This window comes from Phyllostomus discolor, chromosome 3, assembly GCF_004126475.2.
Source record: "Phyllostomus discolor isolate MPI-MPIP mPhyDis1 chromosome 3, mPhyDis1.pri.v3, whole genome shotgun sequence".
NCBI classification, from domain to species: domain Eukaryota; kingdom Metazoa; phylum Chordata; class Mammalia; order Chiroptera; family Phyllostomidae; genus Phyllostomus; species Phyllostomus discolor.
Genome location: NC_040905.2, coordinates 90,912,178 through 90,938,321, shown reverse-complemented (window position 1 = coordinate 90,938,321; position 26,144 = coordinate 90,912,178). Strand labels below are relative to the sequence as shown.

The 26,144-nt window shown below is 52.8% G+C and overlaps 1 protein-coding gene across 1 annotated transcript in view; it reads right to left on the bottom strand.

Moving 5' to 3' along the window:
• The window catches only part of COL26A1 (collagen type XXVI alpha 1 chain), a 175,689-nt gene extending 150,271 nt beyond the window's left edge, over positions 1-25,418 (bottom strand). The window contains exon 1 of the mRNA XM_028515606.2: positions 25,238-25,418. Coding sequence (XP_028371407.1) covers positions 25,238-25,395 — 158 coding nt within the window. The 5' untranslated portion in view covers positions 25,396-25,418. The remainder of the gene's footprint in view (positions 1-25,237) is intronic.
• Positions 25,419-26,144: the final 726 nt, after the last annotated feature.

The following is a 26,144-nucleotide window of genomic DNA, read 5'->3' as shown; positions in this document are numbered from 1 at the left end:
CACGTCAAAGCCTGGTTCCCGAGCTTTGCACCCCTGCTCTTTGTGGGGGCCACAGTTCTCAAAAGAGGAATCCACACTTCCGGGGTCAGCTTCCTGCCTGGACTCACCCCTCAACCTGCTGGCCTCCTGTCACTTCTCCGCCACCAACTACACCTGCGTTGTCCAGCCGGAGCCTCTTCTCTGTCCTCTGCCCAGGCCTCTTGGTGACACAACACTTCTCAACTGCAGCCTCCTAAGTCTCCCCTCGAGATTCTCTGAGCTCCAGCAGCACCTGCTTTTCCTCCTCCCTCCCTGAGCCTCACCTGGAGGCTGGGGCCCCCGGTCCCGCGAAGTCTTCCCCTTCCCCTCTGCACCTGCCTTGGGGGAGCCTGTCCACTCCAGGCCTCTACAGGGAAGGCCCCCGGACATCTTCACCAGGACGCCCTAGCACTGCACGGTCTCCAGCTTCAAACACAAACTCAGCGTCCCACATGCAAAAATGGCTTCCTTTCGCATGGCCCTTCTCTCTGCAAACAGCGCCGTTCTCCAGGCAGCTCCTCCCAGACCCTTCGCCCAGGTCCCGGCTTCACGCCCTCTCCTCAGAACCCCATGGCCACTGCCTACCCCTCTCACTCCTGCCACGGTGGTCTAGGCCTCACGGGTCTCTCCCAGGATGCTGAAATTGTGCTTCCTCCAGGCCTCCACGCTGGCTGAGGGCAGGGATGGGAAGGACCAGATAGATCCTGCTCAGCTCTGGGTCTTCCCAGAGTCCAGCATCAGCCTGACCCCAAGTCGGGGCTGAGGCACGTTCATAAGGAAGATGGGCATTCGCCAAGGCCTAAAAGCGCTGGAACTGCTGGAAGAGCCGGAGGAGCAGCTCTGTGGGGCTGCGTGAAAGGAGGCTGAGGGTAGAAGCTGGGCTGGGAAGAGCCAGACCACAAAGGACCTTGAATGGCACGCCCGGGGTTCTAGCCTCGGCCTGAAACCTGGGGAGCCATCAGAGCAGATTCTAAGCAACGGCAGGATGTGAACAGAGCTAAGTTCAGAAGGTTTTCTCCAGCAGCCCCTTCCTTCAGGACCTCGGGGCTGAGATCCCCGCCGAAGGCTGCAGCCCCCAGAGAACCCCAGCTGCCCTGATCGAATGCAGCTCCTCACTCCGCTTCGTTCTCTGCTGTGACTAAAGGCGGACGTCTCTCTGGCCGGGCAGCCCACCTGCCCCTCACCTTTCTTGCCCCTCTTATCTGGCCACAAGGAAGACACAAACTCACAGGAGAGGAATCACAGCTCCCCCCTGGCATCCAGGGGAGACACCATTTCAAGTTCCTGGTGTGTTTCTGCAGAGCTGCTTCCCCCACCCTGTAACCCCTGCAGACAGGCGGTTCCCAGGGCCGTCTGGAGGGTGGGCTTCCCAAACCTTCCAGGGTCCTGAACCTCCAAGGGTCCCGGGAGCACTGCTGCCCCGAGGGGGCCCAGCCAATGCGCTGCTATTTGTTTATGGTTTCGCTAGGGGATCAAAACAGAAAAACGAAATCCATCACAAGCTGCAGAATGCTCTGAACCCGGCCACCCCGCGGTCACACATGAAAAGGCTGCAAACTAATGACTTGCAGTTTTCCTCCCGGGAAGGTTTCTTTTAATCAGTCCTGCGGTGGACGGCTGAGCTTTTGGTTAGAATTCCTCAGGATAAGCTTGTCTCCCCTCCAGAAGGGACCTCACAACAGGACGTTTGGAACCCTGGGACAGCGAGGCCTGGAAACCTGCTTTCTTCTTCCTGAGTCGCTTGACTGAGGGAGGCCCAACCCACAAAAAGTTGCACGTATTTAATAGACACGACTTGATGAGTCTGGAGACGCGTGCACACTTGTGAAACCATCACTGCAGCCTGTGCTGTAAACGTATACACCACTTCCAAAAGTCTCCTCCTGCCCTCTTATGTATTGTCGATAATTTCTGTGATAAGAACACTTAACATAAGATCCCCCTTTTAGCAAATGTTCAAGCATTCAATACAGTGTTAACCACTGGCTGCCGCTGCATGGCAGATCTCTAGGGCTGGCTGGTCTTGACTGACTGACACTCTGTACCCTTTTGTCTGGCACCTCCTACTTCCACCCCATCCCCAGCCCCTGGCAGCCGCCGTCCCACTCTCTGTGTCTATGGGTTTGGCTGGTTTACCCGCCTCCTGCAGCTGGAGTCACACAGTATTTGTCCTTCCGGGTCTGGCTAATTTTACTTAGCATACTCTCCTCCAGGTTCATCCATGCTGCCTCAAATGACAGGATTTCCTTCCTTTTTAAGGCTGGATGATATTCCATTGCCTGTAACCACCACATTTTCTTTATCTAATCACCTGCTCACAGGCGGACATCTGAGGGATGGTGGCACGCAGTCCCGGCAACAGCTGTAGCTGCTGTGACCAGCTACCTCCAACTTAGTGATGCGAAATGACGAATATTTATTATCTCACAGTTCTGGACGTCAGAAGTCCGAGTAAGTCTCGCTGGGCCGAAGTCACGGTGCTGGCAGGGCCACGTCCCGCCAGAGGCTCTGGGGGAGATCCTGTTCCTTGTCTTTTCCAGCCTCTGGAGGCCGTCCACTTTCCCTGGCTGGGGGCTGCTTCCTCACATCACTCCAACCTCTCGCTTCCTTCGTGACATCTTTTCCCTCTGACCCTCCTGCCTCCTGCTCATAAGGACCCTGTGATTAGGTTGTGCCTGTCGGGATGACCCAGAATAATCTCCCATCTCAGCATCTTTACTTGATGACATCTGCAAAGTGATTTTATCACAAAAGGTAACATAATCACAGACTGGGGGATTAGGACGTGGGTATCTTTGGGGCCACTCTTCTGCCTCCCACATGTGGCTGGCCCCAGGCCACACAGCCGGGAGGTGGCCACACTGGGCCTGTGGATGGAGGCACAGTTCAGACAAGTGGGAACTGGGTCAGAAACGTTCATCACCCTTTCTGGGCCCCCAGAGGTCACCGCAAGCCTGGTATTTGAAAACTCGGCCCATAGTTAATACAGAGGACGTGTGGTTCAAAGCAGTTGATGCAAAAAAAAAAAAAAACTGCGCAAAGGTACCTGTGGGTGGGGTGCACGAGGTGGTGGGCGCACATGGCTCGGAAGTGCCAGACCCGCTGCCTACCCACAGGGCACCTCTGCTCCTGCCGCTCCCCTGACCTGGAGAGGCCCTCCAGCCCCCGCACCAGCTCCTCCATCCCAGCTCTGCCGTGAAACCCACAGCAAGGTCTTACCCCTCTGCGCAGAATGGCTTCCTTCCCCAGCTGCTTACATCCTCCTGCCTCTCAGGCCCACCTCCACTCCCTGTACCCGCTCCACCTTCCTCTGTGTCCCCACACTGCTCTGCTTTACTCCTAGAATGCACACCCACGGCCCAGTGTGGGAGCAGACACGGGGGCACACGCCCTTCCCAAACGGGAGGACCAGGCCGTCTTCATCTGTGCATCCTTTATTGCTCCGAGAGGTGGGGTAGCACAGCATTAAGGGCACAGACGTGGATGGCCTGGGTTCAAATCCTGGCTCTGCCCCTATTAGCTGTGTGACTGGGGACAAGGTGGTCCACCTCCTTGTGCCTCAGTTTCCCTATAAAGGGAGGATAATAATAGCACCTAACCTGTGGGTTCCTTTGTGAGGCATCAATAAGTTAATGTACCTAACACACTTCAAATACCTCGTGGCACATGGTGACCACTGACTAAGTGTCTGCCATTGTAGTTAGGCATCTAGGATGTTCCGGGCACTGGAGTGAGCAGGATAGACCTGGTTTCTCTACTCAGAAAGCTTATAGCCTTACAGAGAACATGGATATTAAACAAATAATTCATCAAATAATTAATTATTGAGTCAAAATGGTGTGTAGCGATAACACCCCAGGCACCTCCTTTATGGAGCTCCCACACTTAGAACTACCCACCTGCCCCAAACACCCAGGACCAGGTACCAGACAACTAGGGACAGCCTTCACGGCCCAGAGCGCACTGAAGTTGTTCGTACCAGCCCGTCCCAACCTGCTTGTTCCACCCACCCCTAGGCTGCACACCGACTGGCCGACCCCTGTGCTTCCCTGCACAGCCCTGTGTGGCTCAGCGTGCCCCTCCCCTTGGGAAGTGAAGTAAACACCTGTGCCTCACACTTCCTATTAGTATGTTAGCACACTGCGTTCTATCACACCCACCGCTCCACACCCAAACACAGGCTGTAAGCTGAATGATGCAGAGGACGCTGCATGTGAAGCCAGAAAACCCAGATCCGAGCCCTTTTCATCTCCCAGCCTTTTTCCCCATGGTGGGGGGTGGGGGGACGGCAAGACGCTCCCCTAAAATGAGGAACAAACCCAAGCACACGAGGTCAGCCTAAAACTAGAAAGGTTAGCGTTTATCCCTAACCTGACGCCCATAGAACGTGAAAGGCCTCTAAAATCGGGTCCAAATGCAGAGAGGACGCCTCCTCCAGAGGGCCATGGAGAAGACCTACAAGGACTGACAAGGAAGATGAAGACTCTCCTTTCTGCCCAAAACCTCCTGGTCCAACTGTCTCTCCCCAGGACCCTTCGCTGACACACCAGGGTGTGCGGGGCACGGGGGGCGGCAGCCCTGCCTCGGCTGAATTCACACCCCAAAGTCAGGCGCTTGGGAAGGTAAACGACAACCGGAATCCCCCTCAGGCCTCAGCACCTCCAGCATAAAGGGGGTGACCCACACCCCACACACACTCCCATGTGTGCTCGTGTGTGAGCACGCTCCAGAGACCAAAGAAACTTCCACCTTGTACTGGAACTGGACCCCCAGAGAGACAAACAAGCCCATGTTTTTCTTCACCATCTGCTCCTGCTCTGAAGGCTGGGGCCCTCCCCCTCCCCCCTCTCCTTCCTCTGCCCTGTCCCCCACGAGGCCTCTGTTACCACAGCCAGGCTGCGCTGACCTCCGCACAGAAGGCTTTCATTAGCAGGTCAGTCCTGAGAGGCAGGGTGGAGGCAAAGGGCACGGGCCAAAGGAGACCTGAGAGGAAGAACGCTCTGCTGAGGGAGCCCTGAGGCCACAGAGGAAGGAGAGAGGGTCTGTGGGAGGCCCGTGGGCGAAGCCCCCACCCCCTCGCACAGCCTGGCAGGCCGCACAGCCCCCTGCAGCGAACCCTGGCTCCCCAGCCTTAGAGAAGTGGTTCCCAGTTCCTGAGAGACCGGACCAGATATTTACATTGAGGCTGTCTCAAGGAATTTTCTGGAAAACTTCCTTTTCTCCACCCACTCCCACTTCAAAGTAAGAAGCAAGACCCCTAAAGCTGGTGGCCTCCATGGCTTCTTTAAAGTGGCTGCTGGAAAGCTGATCTGGTGGAACAAATCACAGACAAGGGCTCCAGCCCAGGACCCCACTGAAACAACAGACCTGCTCTGGAGGAAGGTGAGGGCCTCCATTCCCTGAGGGACAGCAGGTCAGGCACTCGCTCATGCATTCACTTATTTGTGCCTTGCTTTTGTCCTCCGTTTTTGCACCTGTGACTGGGCATCACATCTGGCAGCCTGTGTCCCTCCCCTCCCTCCAGGCCTCCAAAGGCTCCCTGTGGTCCCCAGGATAAGCCACAACTTCTCCACCTGACAGGGCAGGCACCCCATTAAACGGCTCATACTCACCTCCATCCTCGTTGCCCACCTCGTGTTTTCAGAAGCCTGGGCCAAGCTGTGCAGGGCCCTCTGCCACCCCCATGTGGAGTCTTGGCTCACTCCCTGTTCTCGGCCTTCCCTTCTCTGCCTCACCTCCTGTGCTCATTGTTCCTTTATTCACCTCTATCGGACTTTTAAGGGCAGTGACCCCTTCTGAATCATTTCTGCACGTTGAACAACTGAGCCAGTCCCTCATGAACTGTGGGCATCTGGGATATCCGTAGAATGAATGAAGACCACTTCACTGAGGCTTCTGGGAAAATGTGTTTCTAAAAAAAGGCAGGATTCAAAACTAAATATACTGACCTTCTTCCTTAATATATCCTATGTGATCTCAACTCTGAAAAATAATGGGCAGAGGATAGATAGATAAATACAGAGATAAGCAGGCACAGAGCAAAGACCAAAAGGAGATATGACTCTCAAAAACGGAATGACAGGGAAGGACTGTCTTTTCAACAGAGAGTGTTGAAAAAAATGGGACATCCACATACAAAAGAATAAAATGGAATCCTTACCTTATACCATATGCAAAAATTAACTCAAAATGGATCACAGACCTAAATGTATGCCATAAAACAATAAAACTCTTAGGGCAAAACATAAATGAAAACATAAGACCAAAGCTCCCTGCCCTGGCCAGTAGCTCGGGTGATTGGCGCGTCACCCCAGTGAGCCAAGGCTGCAGGTCTGATCCCTGTCACATGCAGCAAAGCAGCCGATGAATGCACAAGGAAGTAGAACAGCCGATGGGTGTTTCTCCCTCTCTCCCTTCCTCTCTCTCTTTCTAAAAATCAATTTTAAAAAAAGCTTCATGATGTTGGATATGACAATGATTTCTTAGAGACAACACCAAAAGCACAGGCCACAAAAGAAAATAATATGTAAATTGATGGCATCAAAATTAAAAACGTTTGTGCATCCAAGGCCACAAACAACAGAGTGAAAAAGCAACCCGACACGATGGGAGAAGATATTCATACATCTGACGAAGGGTTAAAATCCAGACTATATAGTGAATACTTACAACTCAATAACAACACAAAATCTGATTAAAAATGGGCAAAGAACTTGAACAGACATTTCTCCAAAGATGATATACAAATGGCCAATAAACACATGAAAAGATGCTTAACATCAAGAATCACTGGAGAAATGCACATCGAAACCACAGTGAGATACCGCTTCACACCCATTACAATGGCTACTCTCCAAAAAAGAATCAGAAAATAAGTGCTGGCAAGGATGCAGAGAAACTGGGATGCTTTTGCACTGTTCGTGGGAATGTAAAATGGTGCAGCCACTGCGAAAAACAGTATGGCAGCTCGTCAAAAATTAAAAATAGAAGTGCCACATGACCCAGCGATTCCACTTCTGGGTCCATACACCCGAAAGGACTGGAAGCGAGGATTCAGAGAGATATCTGTGTGCCCCCGCTCACAGCAGCTCTGTTCGCACACAATGGGACGCCGTGCAGCCTTCAGAACTGAGGAAATTCCGACACGTGCTACAACGTGGAGGAACTGAGGGCATTATGCTGAGTGAGATAAGCCTGTCACATAGGTGAAAATACTGCATGAGTCCACTTATAGGAGGCACCTAGTGCAGTCCAAGTTATAGAGACAGGAGTGGAACGGTGGCCACCAGAGGCTGGGGAGGGGGCCGGGCCGTCAGTGTCTAATGCGTATGAGTTTCTGGTTTGAAAGCTGAAAAGATTCTGCAGATGATGGTGGTGATGGCGACACAACAATGTGAATGGACTTCATGCCACGGAATTGTACACTTAGAAGTGGTTAAGATGGTAAATTTTACACTGTGTATATTTTACCACAATAAAAAGAATAAAAAACTTACAACTTACAAAATGAAATATGTTTTCCCTCTTTTCACTTTTCCCTATTTCCCAAATGATCTGTATAATTAAAAAACAAAACACTTATTTTAAAGAAAATGTGCCAGGCCCCTCTTACCTAAACATCTGGACCGGCCTTGGGAGCCCAAGCCTGCACACTCTCAGGCCTGCTGGGCCGCGGGCTTCCACCAGCTCTCTCTACCTGACACCGACATTTGGTTTCCATTCTCAACTCTTCACATAAGTCTTGGAGATCAGCTCCTGCTGGTTGCAGGTCTAGCAGAAAGAAAGCAGCCCTTGGGAGGGTCGGCTTGCATCCCAAGGGGGCGAATTTGGCTCCACCAGAGGTGAGCTGCCTTGCCCAGACACCCCCAGGCCCTGGAGCCATCCATCCTGCAGGCTACCCACCCACTGTCAGCAGGGCAGGCGAATTTCCTGGCTCAGTAACCCAAGCCCCTCTCTGCTCCCCACGGGCTCTGTTATTAATCTCAGGGCAGATCCTATGTCCGAAGCTGAGACAGCTGTCCCCACGTGCAGCTGCTCCAGGCCAACAAGCAGACGACTTCCAGCATTACCACCTCCCTGCCAGTGACCAGGCAGAAAACTGGGTTTTCCTGCCAAACCCCTTACTCGTGCAATTGCCTGGGCCCTCACACTGCATTAGGATCCACTGCGCTCCCTGTTCGCTCCCTGGTTCATTCCAGGTTAGGATGCAACTCCAGGCTCATGAGCTCCTGAGCAACTTGGACTTCTCAAACTGAAAGGTAAACACAGTGGTGTCCCAGTTGGTCCTGTTATGGTTGAATCAATAGGGATTGTTCTAGCCCATAATCTATGCTCAGCCCCGGGTCACCTGCCATGGCAGACAAAGCCATCTAGAACGGGGCTCCTGACCCCAGGGGGCATGCAGCCCAGCTGCAGAACAAGAGCATGAAACAAGAAGAAAGCAAGCCAGGACAGGACCGGGGGAAGTGGCTCACGACAGACACTCGGCCAGGTGCCACAGAAAGCAGAACGCAGCACGGCCAGCTCCAGGGGCCACTGTTCACCCTGGATTCCAAGAGCAACACACAGAGTTGATTCCAACGGCTCACTCGGGCTCCCACAGGAACCGCTTTGATTAGTCCCACCTTACAGATGTGTAAACAGATGCATGTTAACAGTAACTTGCCCACAGCTAGAGGGGGAGCCAAGTTGCTGATGTCAATTTGCCTGACTCCAAAGTTCTGAGTATGAGAACTGTGCTATCAGGCCCACCCACCGCACCCAACTTGGCCAAGCCTTTATAAACTTACCCACCCACCTACGCACGGCTGGCAGATGCCCACCCAGCTGAACTTAATTTTGGTTCTACATTGGCAGATGCCAGGGGTATAGCGATTACCAAGGAAGACAATTCCCCATCCCCAGAAGCTTCGCTGCCAGGGTGTCCCAAGATTCCATGCACACATGACTTGGGCCCTCTGTGTTCCCTAGGACACAACTGTGACTCCATCTTAGCCATCCCTATGATTCCCCCACAGGCACCCCAACAGGCATAGAAGGACCAGAGCCAACCCATGTGGTCAGGCCCCCAGGGGCAGCTGACACCTGGACTAAGATCCAGCTAGCATCAGCCTATAGAAGTACATCATGCGAGTCTGAGACACTGTTCTCACTCTTAGGAACGCTTTGGGCCACCACCTACCTGGGACACCTGTGTGGAAGGACACAAGCTCATGTGTTTGCCTCTGCTCATCAAGATGGCCCTTGTTTTCACTTCCACTCTGTCCCCTAACACAGGACAAGCTGACCAGGGGGAGGAAGGAAATTCACTCGCCCCACCTCCAGCTCAGCATTCAGAACCCCTCAAACAGATGCTGGAGAGAAAGGAAAAAAAAACAAACAGAAGCTGACAGCTCATGGTCTAGTCCAGAGCTGTTTTTAGGGAGAAGAAGCTGTTGCTGACGGCAGGAGGAGAGAGGAACACATGGGTGATGGTGGCAGAAATAATGTAGCCTCATATCGGAATGACTAGCCCTACACAGAGTCTAGGAACCACAACCCACTGTTAGGCTCTTTAGTTACCAACTGGGAGGAGGTAGGGGAGGGAAGGGCTGGCGAATCCAGGGTCCACTGGTGCCAAAACATGTCCTATCTGCAAACCAGGAAGTGAGGCAAAGATATCAGCATCCTCTTGCCACGTCCTGGACGCAGACAACATCTGCCCCCCTTCGGAGTGAGTGTGGAGGGAGCGAGGAGAGGAGGAGGATGACTACAAAGGACCAAACCACCATGCGCCCTCCGGGCCCCCTTTCTCTCCCCTCAGAGCCCTCTACCTCTGTCATCCTTTGTAAGACACGTAAAGCCCCTCCCTTTCAGCTCACACAAAACCCTCAAGATCCACCTGAAAAACCACTAAAGTAATTGTTTTAATGCACGAAGGTAGCTGGATATAAGACCAACACGCTCCAAGTCAACAGCTTTCCTATTTGCCAAACATAAACATTTACAAATGTCAAGGAGCAAAAGAAACTCACTCACAATAGCAATGAAAACTATAAAATGCCTAAGAAAATCTAACAAGATCTGGATAAAAGGAGCATATACATGGTTCCTGAAAACACCCAATGTTATAAACATTGAGTTCTACTCATCCATCAAGTCAACAAAGCCTAGATCAAAACCCCAATAGCGTGCTTGCTAGAACTAGAAGAGATGATTCTAAAGCTCATCCAAGAGAAAAATAATGTACAAAAGCTGCTAAGTTTATTTTGATAAAGATGAGCAGTGAAGGAGAAATTGCTCTATCAGCTAAGGAAACATATGATAAAGATATAGTAATTAAAATGGTGTAATTTTGCCTGGGCTGGTTTGGCTGAGTTGGTTGGAGCATCCATCATCCTATAACTGAAAGCTCACAGGTTCAATTCCCAGTCAGGGCACGTATCTAGGTTGTGAGTTTGATCCCCAGTCTGAGTGCCTAGGAGAAAGCAACCAACTGATATTCCTCTTACATCAGTGTTTCTCTCTCTCTCTCTCTCAATCAGTGAACAATGTCCTCAGATGAGGATTAAAAAAAAAGAGTGGTTTTGGCACCAGAAAAAGGACCATGTACATAGGGAAATTTAGTATACGATTAAAGTGATGTTTCAAATTAATGGAAAGAATGAATTATTCAATAGAAGTAAGAGGGAGGGTTGGAAAAAGCTTGAGTTAAACCCCTACCTCAGAGCCTGTGTAAAAACCTGGATGGGTGGCCATGGCTTTATCACGATTCTTCACACAAGGCTGAGTCTTCGTGGGCCTTTGATGCTCACAGCCACTTCCAGTCTTCACACTGTTTGAAATCTAGGATCAGCCTGACTCTCCGAGGCCTCAGATATCCATGTGGCTTTCCCTTCTCATTTCTGTTTATGTGGTGGGCTAACCAATCGCACCCATCCTAATCCCTGGAGCTTGTGAATACCTTTTCTTACTTGAGAAAAGGGACTCAGCAGCTGTGATTAAGTGAAGGATCTTGAGGTGAGGAGATGATCCTGGCCCAACCTAATCACTAGTGTCCTCATCAGGTGGTGGGCAGGCGGATCCCAGGCAGAGAGACAGGAAATGGAAAAGGGCTGGGGGACGCCATCGGGAGAGAAGAAAGGAGCTGCAAGTCAAGGAATGCCAGCAGCTTCTAGAAGCCACAAAAAGCAAGGAAATGGATTCTTCCCTGAAGCCTCCAGAAGGTTCAGTCCTTTGAATACCTTTCAGCCCAGGGGGATCCATTCCGTCTTCTGACTAGAGAACTGTAAGAAAATTAATTTGTGTTGTCTGAAGCCACTAAGTTTATGGCCATCTGTTGCAGCAGCAATGGGAAACTAACACAGCCTACAAAGTGGTCAGTCCCTCCCCAGGCACTCACTCCTGTAAGCCAGGCACTCTGCAACAACCTGGCGATGCAGGCTGGTGGGCAGGTGGGATCCCTGCCCTCAGAGAACTGAGGGCCTTGGGGCAGGTAATAGGATTGACTTGCAGTTATGGGGAGTTCTGAGGACTTTTAACAAAGGGGCCTGACCTTACCTCAGGGGACAGCAACAGTTTCCCTAAAGGTGTGATATTTAAGCTGATCTCTGAGCTTTGAGCGGAAGTTAGCTGGCCCAAGAGCAAAACAAAGACTGATCAGGGCAGGAAGCCGCTTGAGGTGAAAAGGCAGGTTTGGTGGTGGGCAGGGAACCCAGAGAGACAAGGAGCCAGGACAGAGCTCCCTCCAGGCCCCCGAGGTAGGAGTCTCTCCCACCCGCTCAGCTGCCGCTCCAGGGAGGCCCATGCCTTCAGAGCTCTTGCATGAAGAGTTTCAGGGACCGAGCTAATGGTTATCATCAGCTGTGGGACAGAAGAGAGGAAGAGCCTGGCAAACCCTTCAGAGGCCCAGGATTTCATCACCCCAGCAATGTGGGGTGCCTGGGCAGGCTGAGCCCTCCGAGAGCCAGAGAATCAGCCTAGAATCAGCCGTGTGGCCAAGTCAATCACAGAGAGGCAGGAAGAGGAAGTGCTGATTTCCTAGATAAGCCTTCCGGGGGAGCAGGAATGACAAAAATGTCAGATGCCAGAGGCAACTGGCCGGGCACAGGCAGCAGGAGCCAAATCAGAGGGAAACTGCCACCTTCTCTCAAAGGCTTCCCAAGTGAGGCTGGGTGTCAGGCAGGCAGGCCCTGGCACACCCAAGGGCCAGCCGGGTGGCAGAGTCTGCAGGCAGGCGCAGTCCCTGATTCCAGAGGCTACACCCCGGGGGTAGAGCAAAGTCAGAGCCTTCCACAAGGGGTCTGAGCAAGGAGGACCCTCTGCTGGGCTTCCTAGTGCCAGGAACAGTGCGGGGAGCGGGGGCGGGGGGGGGGGGGGGAGGGTGCTTTTCTGCAGATACTACACAATCCCTGTCCTTCCAGAACTAGGAAGGGGGTGGCACCAGATACTTTCAAACAAAAACATAAAATGTTTGGGCTGCAAACCGAAGCCAGCTATGGGTGCAAACAACTTAAACACAAGCACAGACATCCTCTGGCAAGTGTTGCTGCCCCCGCCCCACCTTGTTCAGAGAGGTAAGTGGGGCCAGGGAGCTGTAACACAGGGCCCTCATCCAGTGAGCAGGAACCGCTGAGTAATAATTAGTCTGCATGTTTAACCCATTTCCTCATTTAATCTCAGCCGAATCCTATTAGTTTCATGTTACTTGTGAGGCACCAAGTCAATGGAGGGAAGTGCCGGCTTGACTGCGGGTCACGACAGGCCGGCTGCAGGAAATGCGTCAGAAGAAGTACTTGGGGTTTCCTTTGCGGTCATACCCCATGGGGCACAAAGCTCGTCAGAACTCCTTGGCCCCTGACCTCACTATGGGCATCTCAGGGCCTCCAAACCCTCTAACCTGCTCCCCAGTCAAATTCTGGGGGCGACTTCCTGTGCTCATCCCCGGGCAGCTGTACCCCTCATTTGAAGCCTTGAAACCCAGGAGGGAATTCAGAAAAACCAAAAGGACCTGGGGTTCTATATTTCTCTGGCTCCACCAACGCACCAGGGTGAGCAACTAGAAGAGGAGGCTGAAAATGACCCTGGGGGGAGTTTCGGACCAGCTCCCACCCCCACTCCCATGGTGCCCACTCCCACAGGGCAAAGGGCACTATGACTACTGAGGCATTTAACCTTGACCCACTGGGCCAGTTTCCCAGGGCACATTGTCTAGAACACCACCTCAATGAAAACTCCCTGGAAAAGGACCTGGTGGCCTCAGACGTCTGTGAGACTCCCCGTTTCCCAGGCAGGCAAGGCCCGCCAGCACACTGCCCACTCTGAGAAAGCCTTCATTCATCATTTTATGAGACTGCATCGTGTTTACTAGATATTGGTCTAAGCATTTCCTGAAATACTAATTCATTTAAGCCCCAGGACAACCTGATGAAGTAAATACTATGATCACTCCGTTTTACAGATAGGGACACTGAGGCACAGAGGTCAGGTGACTCAGCCGGGCCACCCAGAGAAGGGATTCAGGAAGCCTGGCCCTGGAGCCTGCTCTTCACGCCCTCCCTCTTTATTAAGGAAACTCCTGAATTTGGCTCACAAGGTTCTTTCTCATAATTCCCATTAACACCTGACGGAACACGCTCCGGATGCTCTCCGGGCAAGGGGGAGCTGGCAAAGGTCAGCAGGCAGCCCGGCCAGCTCTGACCTTTTGCAGATCACTCTGGAGGCCCCTGGGGGTGGGGCAGACATCAAGGCGCGGGTGGTGGGAACCCACACTTCCCTCTCTGAGTGTTACAGAATTAACCTGGACTGGGTCCAGCTCCTTTCAAGGTGGTCTCACACAGGCCACCAAAGAGAAATATCTAGATCCTGGTTTCTGGGCAGCAAGAAAAGGAAGACCAGGCAAGAAAGGCCGGGACCCCTGACTCCTCCGAGAGGAGAACAGTGTGCCATGTGTCTGCCTCCGCAGGACCGGCCGCAGGATTCCCGAAAATCCTCTAACAGTTAGTTATTGTTGCTCTATTCCCCAGCCCCAGGCAGAGCTGGTTGGGGTCCAGCTCACACACTCTCGCAGCGGCAATGAAGTGTCGGGCCAGTGCAAGCCAAGAGAAGCCTGGAGTGGTGTTCTTATTGCCATAGGGATTGTTTCTCTGGGAATGGATTTTAAAATAACAGACAAGCCAGGCTGGGGGAGAGGAGAGAGAGATGAAGGGAGAGGAGATTCAGAAAACCGTGGGGCATTAGAAAAAGGCCATTCAGTGTGATTTTCAGGAAAAATCCCCCTTTTCCACCCACTCCTACTTCAAAGGAAAAAGCAGGAACCTCTAAAGTGGGTGGCATCCCTGGTTCCTCTAAATGTGGCTTCCAGAGCTGGCCTGGTGGGGACAAAGCACAGACAAGGACGTCTCTCCTGGACCCCTCAGAGCAACAGACCTGCCCGGGGGCAGAGGCCACGGCCTTGGTTTCTAAGAGGAGACTTATCAAGGCGTTTATTTGTTCGTTCATTCATTCATTCATTTATTCATTCATCAAGCAGTCACAGAACACCTGATATGTGCAAGCTGGGTGCTAGATACTAAAATTAAGCTACAAAACCCATGGAAGAAAAACACAAGTATTTTACAAAAACAGAGTGCTGTCTTTTCAAAGCTGAGAAACAAGGCAGAGTCTTTGCAATGCTCCAAGGAGCAAAGAGGCTGGCCCTCAGCATCCCTGGAGCACTGGGAAGGGCCGGGAGCCCCAGTCCGCCCCTGCCTGTCCTGGCCCACGGTGGCCGGGTGCTGCCAGCTGCAAGACCGAGAACTCCTCTCCCTGCTGCCGCACCCCACAGAGCACCCTGCCTCTGCCCAGCTTCAGGTCTCCTGACCCCGTTAGCTCGTTTGCTTCCTCTGGCTCTTCTTCCTTTGCCCCATCTTCCCCACCAGCAAAGCTGGCACCAGTCTCGCTATGATCCTGACTCAACGTAAAGCCCAGGCTCCTTAGGGTGGGACAGAAAAGGCACGTTGCATGCAGGCTCTAAAAGCCAGCCTGCACCCCTACCCCCACGTGCCCGCAGCCCACGCTCTCGTCCTCCCTAACTCCACTGCACTGGCCACAGGTCAGGCACTGCCACCCCTCCCGGCGCTTACTCAGCTGTTCTGTTCACCCAAAACGCACTCCCCGGCCACCGCTGAAAACACCCTGCTCATCCCACAGGATCCACTGAAAGCAGGAGTCCTCTGGGGAGCCCTCAGCATACAGACTGACCCTCGAGGCCAGTGCTTCCCAAAGTGTGGAGTCTGGACCACCACCCATGACCTCCCATGTCATGAAATTTGCCATCCTCCCCACCTCTGAAAGGCACATTGGCACACTACACATTGCTAGCCCTAATGGTGTCAACTACATGTTTTCCTAAGCACTTTATTAATTCACACAAGCCCTAGAACAACTTTATGAAGTAAATACCTTGATTATCCCCATTTTACAAAGGAGAAAACTGAGGTACAAAGACCCAAACTCCCATATACCCTAACTCCTCTGGACCAGTAATTGCTTACATACATGCCCCTTGCCTGCCCCACCCTCCACCACTTCACACGCATTTGTGTCACAGTACATGCCACACTCGTTCACGGGTCTGCCTGCCCCACCGGTCTCTGAGCTTATCAAGGGCCGAGGCTGGGTCTGACTTATCAATCATCTCACTATCCTCAGTGCCAAGTACACAGTAGGTGCTCAAGAGTAACTTCTTGAAAGTAAGGCATCAGGGTACCTGCACAGGTCTTAGGGCAGGGCCCCTGCCCTCCGTTTAACCCCCCAGCTCCAGCCTGCCTCCTGTGGGCCAGTGCAAGTTGAGTAGTTAACTGCCCGCCCTGGATAAGCTCCCAACCCCAAGAGGCAGGGATGGGTGGTGGGCAGCAGAGGCTCGTGCACTCATGTCCCAGGTGGGCTGGTCAGGGCTGTGCTAGGGCAGCAACAGGTAGGGGAAATGATTCCACCTACAGGGAGGGGAGGGGACGTGGGAAGTGAGCTCTCAGCACCCACACCACAATCAGTCACGACATGAGAAGCACGGGGAGCTGCTCACGGAGAGGCGGACAGAGCAGCAGTCCGGAAGGAAGACTTCCTGAAGGAAGGCTGTGGCGGCAGAGGGCAGAGCCCAGGTGTGGGAGAAGCGTTTGGGGGTGAGGAAGTGGCACACCAAGCACCTGGGCTCCACTGAAACAAGAAAAAGACCCCAGAGCCAGAGTCTGGAGAGCCAGGCGAGGAAACTGGAAGGCGCGGGAGGCAAAGAGACCCCTGCCTTCCCCCAGGGAGTGGGGTCTCCCACTGCAGGTCTTAACCTACGGGGTCTGTGGAATCAATTTGCTGAGTCTTGGCAAGCACTACTTTATGAACTAGATAGAATACAATAAAACAGAGAGAATCACATATGGTAACAGTAAGCATTATTTTGTGGAACTTGTTTCAGATGTGTGTGTACGCCTGCTCGGGCAGGCGTCCTCGGTCCCCATATAAAAGGTATTTCTTCTTACGGGTCATGATGAAAGACTCTCAAAAAACTTCGTTCTCTGCGCACTGCTTCCCAAACCTGGCTGCACCCCAAAAAAGCACCTGGAAAGCCATTAAAACACATCTCCAGGCCCCAGACTTCCTGAGGCAAGGGTAGGTCTGGATATCCAATTCTCTTATCTCCCCAGTTTACCCTGAGGAGTCCGTCAGTGCTCTGCTGTTCAGGGGAAGCTGTTCCCAGAACTTGGGAGTGAGACGGGCTGCCTAATTTGTGGAACACAGCACAAAACAAAAATGCAGGACCTCTCATTTAAAAAGCTGGGAAAAGCGTGTCATGAAAATACTGAACTACAGAGCTTTCCCCCTTGCTTCTTAAGCCTCTCTCTCCTGACCTGTTATTTGCATGCTGTTTCACATGCACTCCCTCGGGCACGGGGATCCCAGGGGGCAAGTGCACCCCTCCCCACAACTCCAGGGTGTGCGAGCGTGCGAGCGTGCAGCCCTTCCCACCAGCCACGGTATGGAAGCTCGGTGCCCCACTCGGCAGCGAGCTCCGAGGCAGGAAATCAGGCCAGGCCCTTCCTGAGGGCCCAGCAACCTGCAGCAGACAGGCAACCCTCAAGGGCAGTGCCATCTCTGCCTGAAGACACACTAGGAGCCAGGGTGACAAGAGGATCTCCTTGGCCAGGTCACCCCACTGAACACTTTGTGGTCCTGCTGGACCAGGGCAGAGACTGCAGCCGCCATGCCCCACTCCAGGAGGTCCCAGGGTGCATGCACCCAATCCAACCCTCCCTGAGGCCACACCCAGGCTCTAGCCAGAGGCAAAGGGGGCAGCAGCACAGAGAGGCAGGCCCAGTGGACCTGGGGTGCCAGAGGGTGGGGAGCAAACAGCTGAGAACCCCCCAGGGAGGGGCAGGAAGCAGTGATGAGGCAATGAGAGGTGGGACGTGGCACAGGCTGAGGATCAAGTCCCCACGTTGCTCCGCTGTCCCCTCAGACCTCGCTCACAGCGCACACAGTTAAAGATAAGAGGACTGAGAACTTCAAAATGGTGAGCACAAAGCATTAAATCCCAAGCGTGGAGCCATTTAATGTTAGGCCCCAGTCCCTGCACTGGCCAAACAGGGCCCTGCCGGGGTGCGGGGTGGGGGGACCCAAAGGGAGGAGGAGAGCGGTGGGGCACAGACGGAGAAGCCGGGGAAGGGAGAAAGGGGGAGGGACAAAGGGGTCAGGCCCTTTCCAAAACTGACTGGCCAGGGAGTTTCTAAGTGGAAATCAAAAAGTAGTCCCAAGTCCTGAATTCCATGCCATCACTCCTTAGAATCATCTGAAAATGGGTAAAATCCCAAACATCAGACCAGAAGACAGCTGTGTTCTGAGAAGAACAGGAAAAAAGCTCCCATGGACAGCCCTGGAGGCCTCCCCCCCACCCCCCCCCACTGGTGCACCTTGTCTTTTCTGAAGGGGTCTGTATGTCCAGGAGTGGGGCCAGGGCCAGGACCGCCATGACTGCACAGTGACCTGTGCTGGGACCCACAGCCGCTCCACATTCATGGCCCCAGCGGGTCTTTGGTGGATGTGATTTGCTTCACTCAACACAAGGACGAAGCCCAACTCTACTCCAAGACCTGGGCTGGGCCCCAAACAGGCGAGTGAGTGACGTCCCCCTTGGCACCCCGTCTGCTGGGGCACGAAGAGCAGCCAAGGTAGCGAAGACATGAGAACAGAACATCTGGAGGCAGACAACTTCCCTCGGTCACTGTGATGCAGCCTTTATGACTGGGGACATTTGGGACAAGGTCACCTAACTGGCAAGGACTTGGAGCACACACGTCCTCCCTCCGTTGGTGCAGAACGAGCGTAGGTATCCAGGGGCCTGGGACTCCCTTCCCAAATAGCTGAGACCGAGGTATGGCCAAGGGGCTGTTGTTGAGGCGAGGGGAGGAGCTGGGACTGGGCTAGAGCGTCCACAGCCTGTGCACACCAGGGGCCAGGAAGGACGAGAAGGAAAGGGAAGGGTGGCTCACCCTGAGCCACTGAGGCCAGCACAAAATTCAAGGAAGCCAGTTCTAAACGTGAACCTGGCCCCCGGGGTCTTTAGGAGGGTGTGCTCGTCAAGGTCAATGACAGAATAAATTTTAACCATTTGTAAGCTTGATTGATAACTTTTAAACAGTTAGACATATGGTACGTGGGCCTTTGTCTGCACCCTAGTCCCGGGCCCCACCAATGTTAGGGGTGGCCCAGGCTGGCAGGTGGTACAGGCCAGGGAAGTTGACGCTCACCCCGCAAGGCCACTTCGGCCCAGCACCCTGAGGTGGCTTCAAAATGTACCTCCTAGGAAATGCTGCCGATGCGAATGCAAAACGACAGAACTGCTCCGGTGGGTGGTTGGAGTCTAACAGAATTACATAGGCGTGTACCTTTCCACGCAGAAAACCCACTTCAAAAAAATGTATACTAAAGATGTGTTTGCATAAACACAAAATGAATAATGCATAATGACATATAATGTGGCATTATATGTGACAAAAGGTTAGAACACACCGGTGTCTCTCCGTGTGGGACAAGCCACAGACTGTAGCCACTCACCGCACAAAGGACGCGGAGCTTGGGGACGGATGGAGGGTGGGAGCCAGGAGCAGGTATGCACATGGGCGGAGCCGACGGTCGCAGGCCCAAAGTGTGTTTAATACCACCGACTGTGCACGTAAGAGGACTGAGGTGGAAAATTTTGTTACATGCACTTTAACCACAATTTTTTAAATCGAGAAAAAAACATGAATGAAAAAGGTTCATGTTTTATGTTCATGTTACTATGCCCTGATGTAGAGCAGTCTCCGTAGCACAGAGTAAAGCAAAAAAACTCCCAGGGCGGGGCAGGACAGCCAGTGCACCACCTCCGTGCAAGAAAAGGAGGAGACAGATACAGGTACGCCTAAATCTGCAAAAACAGGCAGTCCAAACACAGCTGCCTAGGAACAGGGGATAACAGTAAAGTTACATGTACAGTATTCCAGTAATGAAATGAAAATGAAATGTCAGGGTCAGACTAGAACCACTCTGCAGTCCTCATGGAATAATGTTGTAAACAAAGGCAATCCACCGGTCACAAGCAAGAGCAATGACCAGGCATTGTGGGATTCCTAGAATGCTGCTGCTTCTTTTTTTTTTTTTTTAGGGTTTGGATTTTCTTTTTTCACTTTTTTTTTAAAAGATTCTATTTATTTATTTTTTTAGAAGGGAATGAAAGGAGAAAGAGAGGAAGAGAAACATCAATGTGTGGTTGCCTCTCACACATTCTGCACTGGGGACCTGGCCCACAACCCAGGCAAGTGCCCTGACTAGGAATCAAACCTGGTTTCACTGGCCAGTGCTCAACCCACTGACCCACACCAGCACGGCAGATGGAAAAGGGTGTGGGCCTTTGGTTTCTGTTCGTTTTCAGATTAAGATGCTAATCCCATCACGAGGCCCCACTCTCCTAGGGGTCATCTAAGCCTAGGCACCCCCCAAAGGCCCCACCTCCAAATGCCATTGCACTGGGGGTAAGTCAATCCATGAATTTTCAGAAAGCACGACATTCACTTTATAACACAGTATGATATGATGTGATGAGATGTGATATATGATATGATACATGATATGATATAAGTTGGACCTATTATGAAGCATTCTTGCTCCCCCCAAAGTAATATTAAATCTAATCAAACCTTTACATCTAATCTCCGATGTAGAAGAGATACAAGGAGCAGAATATCAAATTAAATACACCACTTTGAAACAATCAGCCAAACCTAGAACTCGGGCATTTCTTCAGGACAACGGGCCATCTCCCAGCACGTCGGCTTCCTGGGGGGAGGCGCTCCGTTTCCGGGGAGCGGCGCTCCTGCGTGAAAGGAGACTGAAGAAACTCGACGTCACGTGGCCTTTACTCAGATCCAGATTTGAACAAACTAACAGTAATACATTTCGGGGGGGCAACTGAAGAAGGATGAGTGTAAATTGGATTTTAGACCAATAATAAAAAGCAAAAAGTAACAGTAGCAGGAGCAGCAGGAAGGAGTGACTGTGGTCTATTAGATGCGGCACCGGCCCGCCTGGGGGAGGGAATCAGGTGTACATGACTATAACTGGTGAAGTGAATGCTGTGTATGGGATTTGCTTTCAAATGCTACACGCACACAGAAGGAGTATTTGGGGGTGGGTGGATTAAGGGGAGCAAAAACAGTGGTTGGCAAATCCCAGTGAGGGTTCTTGAGGGTTCATTTTACTCTCCACTTGTGTACAGGTTTGAAAATATCTACTGAAAAAAGTTTAAATGCAGTATATTTAAATGTCTCCAAATGAAAATGTTTGGCTTCAGAGAGAGCAATGGCTCCCTCTGATTTTGCCTCTCAGGGGACATCAGGCAGTGTCTGGACACATTTTTGGTCATCACAGTTGGGAGGTGAGGTGAGCTCCTGGCATTTAGTGGGCAGAGGCCAGGGCTGCTGCTGAACACCCTGCCATGCACAGCACGACCCCACAGCAGACTACCCAGCACACATATCAAGGTCATGAAGCTTGAGAAACCTCGAGATAAAGGTAAGCAGAGTGTTCTAGGTGCTCACGGAGGGCATCTAGCTCATCAGGGAAAGGCATCCCGAGCAAATGAAACATCATATGCAAAGAAATGGAGGCATGAGAAAAATAATGAATGCAGTGTAGCTGTTGTAGAGAGACAGAGGATGGCTCCTGAAAGACAGCCTTTGTGCTGGAGAGAGTGGATCTTATCGTGAAGGCTAGAGCCGCAAACACACGGCACCTGCCTGCACTTTCCTGTCCCACACTCATGGTGACATCACTTGATTGTCCTGGCCGTCTTTCCCACTGAGCCCAGAGTCCACCTCAGAATCCTTCTTAACACACTGACCTGGGCAGCTCCTATCAATCAGTGAGAGTTGACCTAAGAGTTAAAATCAGTCTGCCAGGCTGACGTAGGAGATGGTGGACCACCAGAGGGTTTTAACCAGGGGAAAGGCCTCTATGGCAGCTGAGAAAAGCCCGTTCATTGGGCAGATCTGCAGTTTGCAAACCCAGCATCTGTGCACTCCCTTCTGCTCTCCACGCCTGGTACGCATGCCCTCCCAGCAAGCCTCACACCTGAACCCGGGTTTCCATGGAGGACTCATCAGGAAATGGGCCCAGGGAGGTCCAGGAATACAGGCAAGTTCACATTATTAATTAAGGGCAGAGCCAGAAGCCCCCACCCCACTGCAGTGAGAGTGGCAGCCCTCAGACCCCCAGAGAGGCCCCTCCTAGGGTCCTGCATTGAGAGGACCCTGCTCTTTCCTTCTCTCACTGTGTCCCTCCCACAAAATGACAAGTCTATGGGGCCAAGAGGAAGTATCTACCCAATCCCCTGCCTCTTTCTAGACCCAGCTCTGGGGACTCAGGTTCCCCACCCAAATGTCCCCAAGTCCAAATTCAGGGTCATGTCTCCCAAGCCATCCTTCTGAGCATAAGGGGTGTGGACTGAACTTGGACATGCAGGTTGAGGGGTCTGTAAGCCTGTGCATAACCCTCACAGTATGAGAGGCATCCAGGGTAAAAGATGGGCCAGTGCCAGCCCTCTCCCTCGACATCTTCCAGAGCAGAATTCTAAGGCATCTAAGAACTCCTCATATGAACCTGGCTTTCCAAAGTCGTTGTGAAGGCGTGCTCATCGAGGCTGGCAACAGAACCTACTTAGCCTACTTTGTTAACCATCATTAGATATTTAGCCTGACAGTAAGTGACTTCCCTTTGTCCTTGGGCCCCAGGCCCTGTACAGGAGCAAGTGGTTTACAGAATGAGTGCCATTCTTCAGGGCAGAAGCAAAGAGCAGCACTGTCCTTTGCCCCCTGGCCCATGAACCCGCTATCCGGACATACTCACTCCCACCTCTGCTGAAATCTGGCAGGTCCCATAGCTCTCCTGACTCCCCTGAGAAGAGTACTCTCTAAGAATTAATGCTAAAACTTTACCTTTTATCTAAAGTAAAACTCTTCCCTCCTCCACCTGGGAGGTGTGCACCAGGGATGGGGTCAGGCCCTTCTCTGGTCCTACACCTCATGCCCTGAGCCCCGATCACCTGCTGCTGTTCTGGCCCCTTTCAGGCTGGAGATAGAGATGAACAGGAGACAACAGACGAGACCCTTAATAAATATCTGTGGGAGGGAGTGAGGGAAGAGGGTGAGATTTGCATACTTTAAAGAGTGTCCCAAATGTATGCTCTTTATTGGTTAGAATGGAAGAACTGGGGCACTGGGCGGTGTGGGGGGAGGTAGTTGGGGGCTCAGGCCATAGCGCAAGCTCTGCAGTCAGTTAACGTCGAGTTTCCCTTCAGCTTTTATTTGGCATCTGAATGACTCTGAACAATTCTACTGGAAACAGCCCTCTGAGGAATTGGGGTCCTTTTCTTCTTGCCAAAATGGCTTAAACAAAAGGCTTCTGATGGAGGTAGCCAGAGCAGAGCACTCCTGAGTAAGGCAGATGCCCCCAACACATGTCAGATGGGACGCCTGGCCCAGGAGGGTAGGCACCAGCAAACACACACACACACACACACACACACACACGAGAGCCGTGTCCAAAAATCAGGTACCGACAGGAGCAATACCATGAAATAAAGGAAGACTGTCAAAAACAGTTTTGTTGCTTTGCCTGTCAGCTGAGACCAAGCCACTATAAACAAGCATACGAAGCCAAAGCTGTGAAGTGCACCATTCCAAACGCTGTCCCCGCGCCCTCTGCTTCTGAGGTTCTTGAATTTCAAGGACACGGGCCACCTGTGTCTGATGAGACAGAAAAATGGGCTACCAGGCCAGCTGAAGCCTGCAATGCCCACATGGGGCTTTGCGTGGAAGGGCTCAGTTACACTCTAGAGCGTCAGCCTCCAGATCTGGAAGCTGCCCCAAGCCTCCGTAACACCTCCTACTATTCTATTTGGGAATCCGTTTTCCACAAATTCATCCAGATCCTCCCTGAACGTGATTACTCACTCACTCACTCACTCACTCTCTTCGTGGACTAAACCTTCAGCTCTTCTCAGCGTGCATATTCCAGGCTGCAGGAACCATTTTTTCCTTCTACACTACCTAACTACAAAAGTAATGCATGAATATACACTCTTATGCAAACAAGATGCAGACAGAGGGAAAAATATCAATCTTCTCTTTTACTCTCTCCCTCTGTCCACCCCAGCCCCAGGTCTCTCCATATAGGTAACCATAGAAAATGATTTCTTACAAACTTTTTTTCTAGGCACTTATACACCTAGACAAAGATCAGAATTTTTTCTCATAAATGAGATCATGCTATACATATCATTCTGCAACATGAAAAGCTTATTTTTCAGACTATTCTCACATGGAACTGTACAGAGGCCACACTACTGTGGATGTTTGGAGAATAGAACCTTTAGGTAAGTACTCCCAAACAGAATGTGGGAAATAAGAGTGCGTGCAAGGCTTCCCAGAAGCATTTTTGTAAGCTTTTCTGAGTCTCCCCTTCTTATCCAGCCACTCATTGTATGTTCTTCCAGGCACAAAATATCCCTGTCTCCTTCCTACACGAAATTGCCAGAATTCATCGTGGTCGCCCTCCCAGGTTTGGGAGATACCAAGAGAAAAGACCTGGGGTCTGTCTCTCGCCTTCCTCCAGAGCAATAAGCAGAATGGTGCCAGAAAGCACAGGAAATCAGCCCTGAGTTGCCACTGAACTGGGGGCCTCCCTCTGGACCTCAGTTTCCTTGGTTAAAGGAAAGATAATACTCCAAACGTTAACCCTGGAATGATTTTAGTATCAAAAGAAATGGATGCTTCGAATGCAGGCTGTGCGTTCTAGAGAACTACTCTAGCCGTGTAACTAGTAATTAGTATTAAGTGGGAGAAAGCTAATTTCGACTGATGTGTGCAAGTGAGGTGTTTGGCAACTTTTACTTGCGTGCTTACGAGTTTTCTAGAGGAATTCGACCGCCACAGAAGGAGACTCTGCCCTAATCTTCGCTGGGGTGGCCAGGGCGCCACCTGCCGGCGGAGAACGAGGCCGCCGTGGGTGCCGGCACCGCGGGCTCTGTGACCCGGCCCCTCCTCAGACCCACCGCGGATCCGTCCGCTCCTAGCCGGTTGCACGTCTCCCGGTGGCTCAGCGTCAGCAACCGAGGCTCCTCCGCGGACCTAGCCCCAAAGATCGGACAGAATTGCCCCTTCCGTGCCCCTGTGCAGCCTGCAAAAGAGGCGGGGGACCTGGACGAGCGGCCTTGGCAACCCGGGAACCTGCTGCCCAACACAAAGCCGCGGTCGCGCAGGTGAGCGCGGCGGCGCCACGTGAGTCGCCGAACGTCCCGGGACTGAGCCATCCAACCCCGCTCGGCCAGCGGCTGCCTCCCCCTGGCCTTGCCTCAGGTTTCAGCCACCTCCACCCGAAGCCGGGAGCCGAAGGGGAGGAGGTTGGGAGGGCAAGGAAAAGAGGGGAGAAGCTGGGCCCCGCACCTTTAGTCCCTCGGTCCCGCGCCTCCAGCCCCCACTGTCCTTATCCCCAGGCACCGACCACCCCGCGTCCCCAGCCCAGCCCCCCCCACCCCGACCTCCACCGCCCGCGCCCCCAGGCCCCGCTCCCCCAGCCCCCACTGTTCTTGTCTTCAGCCCTCGACCACTCCGCGTCCCCAGCCCCCCTCGTCCTCGACCGCCCGGCGTCCCCAGGCCCCGCTGGCCCCGATACTCACCGGCGACCCCCGTAGCCGCTGCCCGGGGAGCCGGCACCGGGCTCGGGGTAGCCGTGCTGCTGCAGGGCTGCCGCCGGGAAGGGGTAGAGAAAGCCGGTGCCCAGCGCCGACCCGCAGAGGCAGCAGCACGCCCAGGGCAGAAGGAGAGCCAGCTTCATCTTGCGCGGCCGCCGGCGGGGACCCGCAGCCCCAGGCGGGAGGACAGCGGGGAGCTCACCAGCGACGGGACCGAACGCCCTGCCCCCGCCGGAGAAGAGCGAGGGAGCCGGGGAGCGGAGCCCGGGTCCGAGCTGAAAGTGTCTGGGGGGCGCCCACGCCTCTCCGGGGCCGCCTTTTAAAATTCAGCGAGGTGGGCTCTACGCCGTCAAAGGGGGCGTGGGGCTTTCTCATTAACCCTCCGCGGCCCGGAGCCCAGGAGGCGGCAGTAGCCGCGGAACTGGGGCTCGAACTCCGGTGGGAGTCCCAGAAGCCGAAAAGCCCTGAAAACCAGACCGTGCACCAGGGTCCCCGCGCACACACTCTAGAACCTTCCCAACCAAACCCGCTCCGGGTCCGCAAACGCTTGTGGAGCACCCACTCTGCCTGGCAGCTTCACCTGGGAAAGTTGTTTAAATCCCCACAACATTGCTCTATTAGGCTCTCTCCATTTTTCAGAGGTGGAAACTGAGGCTCAAAAACATTAAGCCATAAAAATACACGCTCCTTGTCCAGAGTTCTTTGGACCAAACCATTGCACACTCGGTCTCCCCCGCTTTCACCTTCAGCTCTTACCTCCACAGCTCTCTCTTCAGGTGAGAAGTAGCTGGGAATAAGAGAAGCTCTCAGTTTGGGGAAAAATTGGTCCTTAGAATCTCAGATGCATGAGGCATCCAATCTGGCAAGATGCTGGGGAAGGGGTAAGACATTC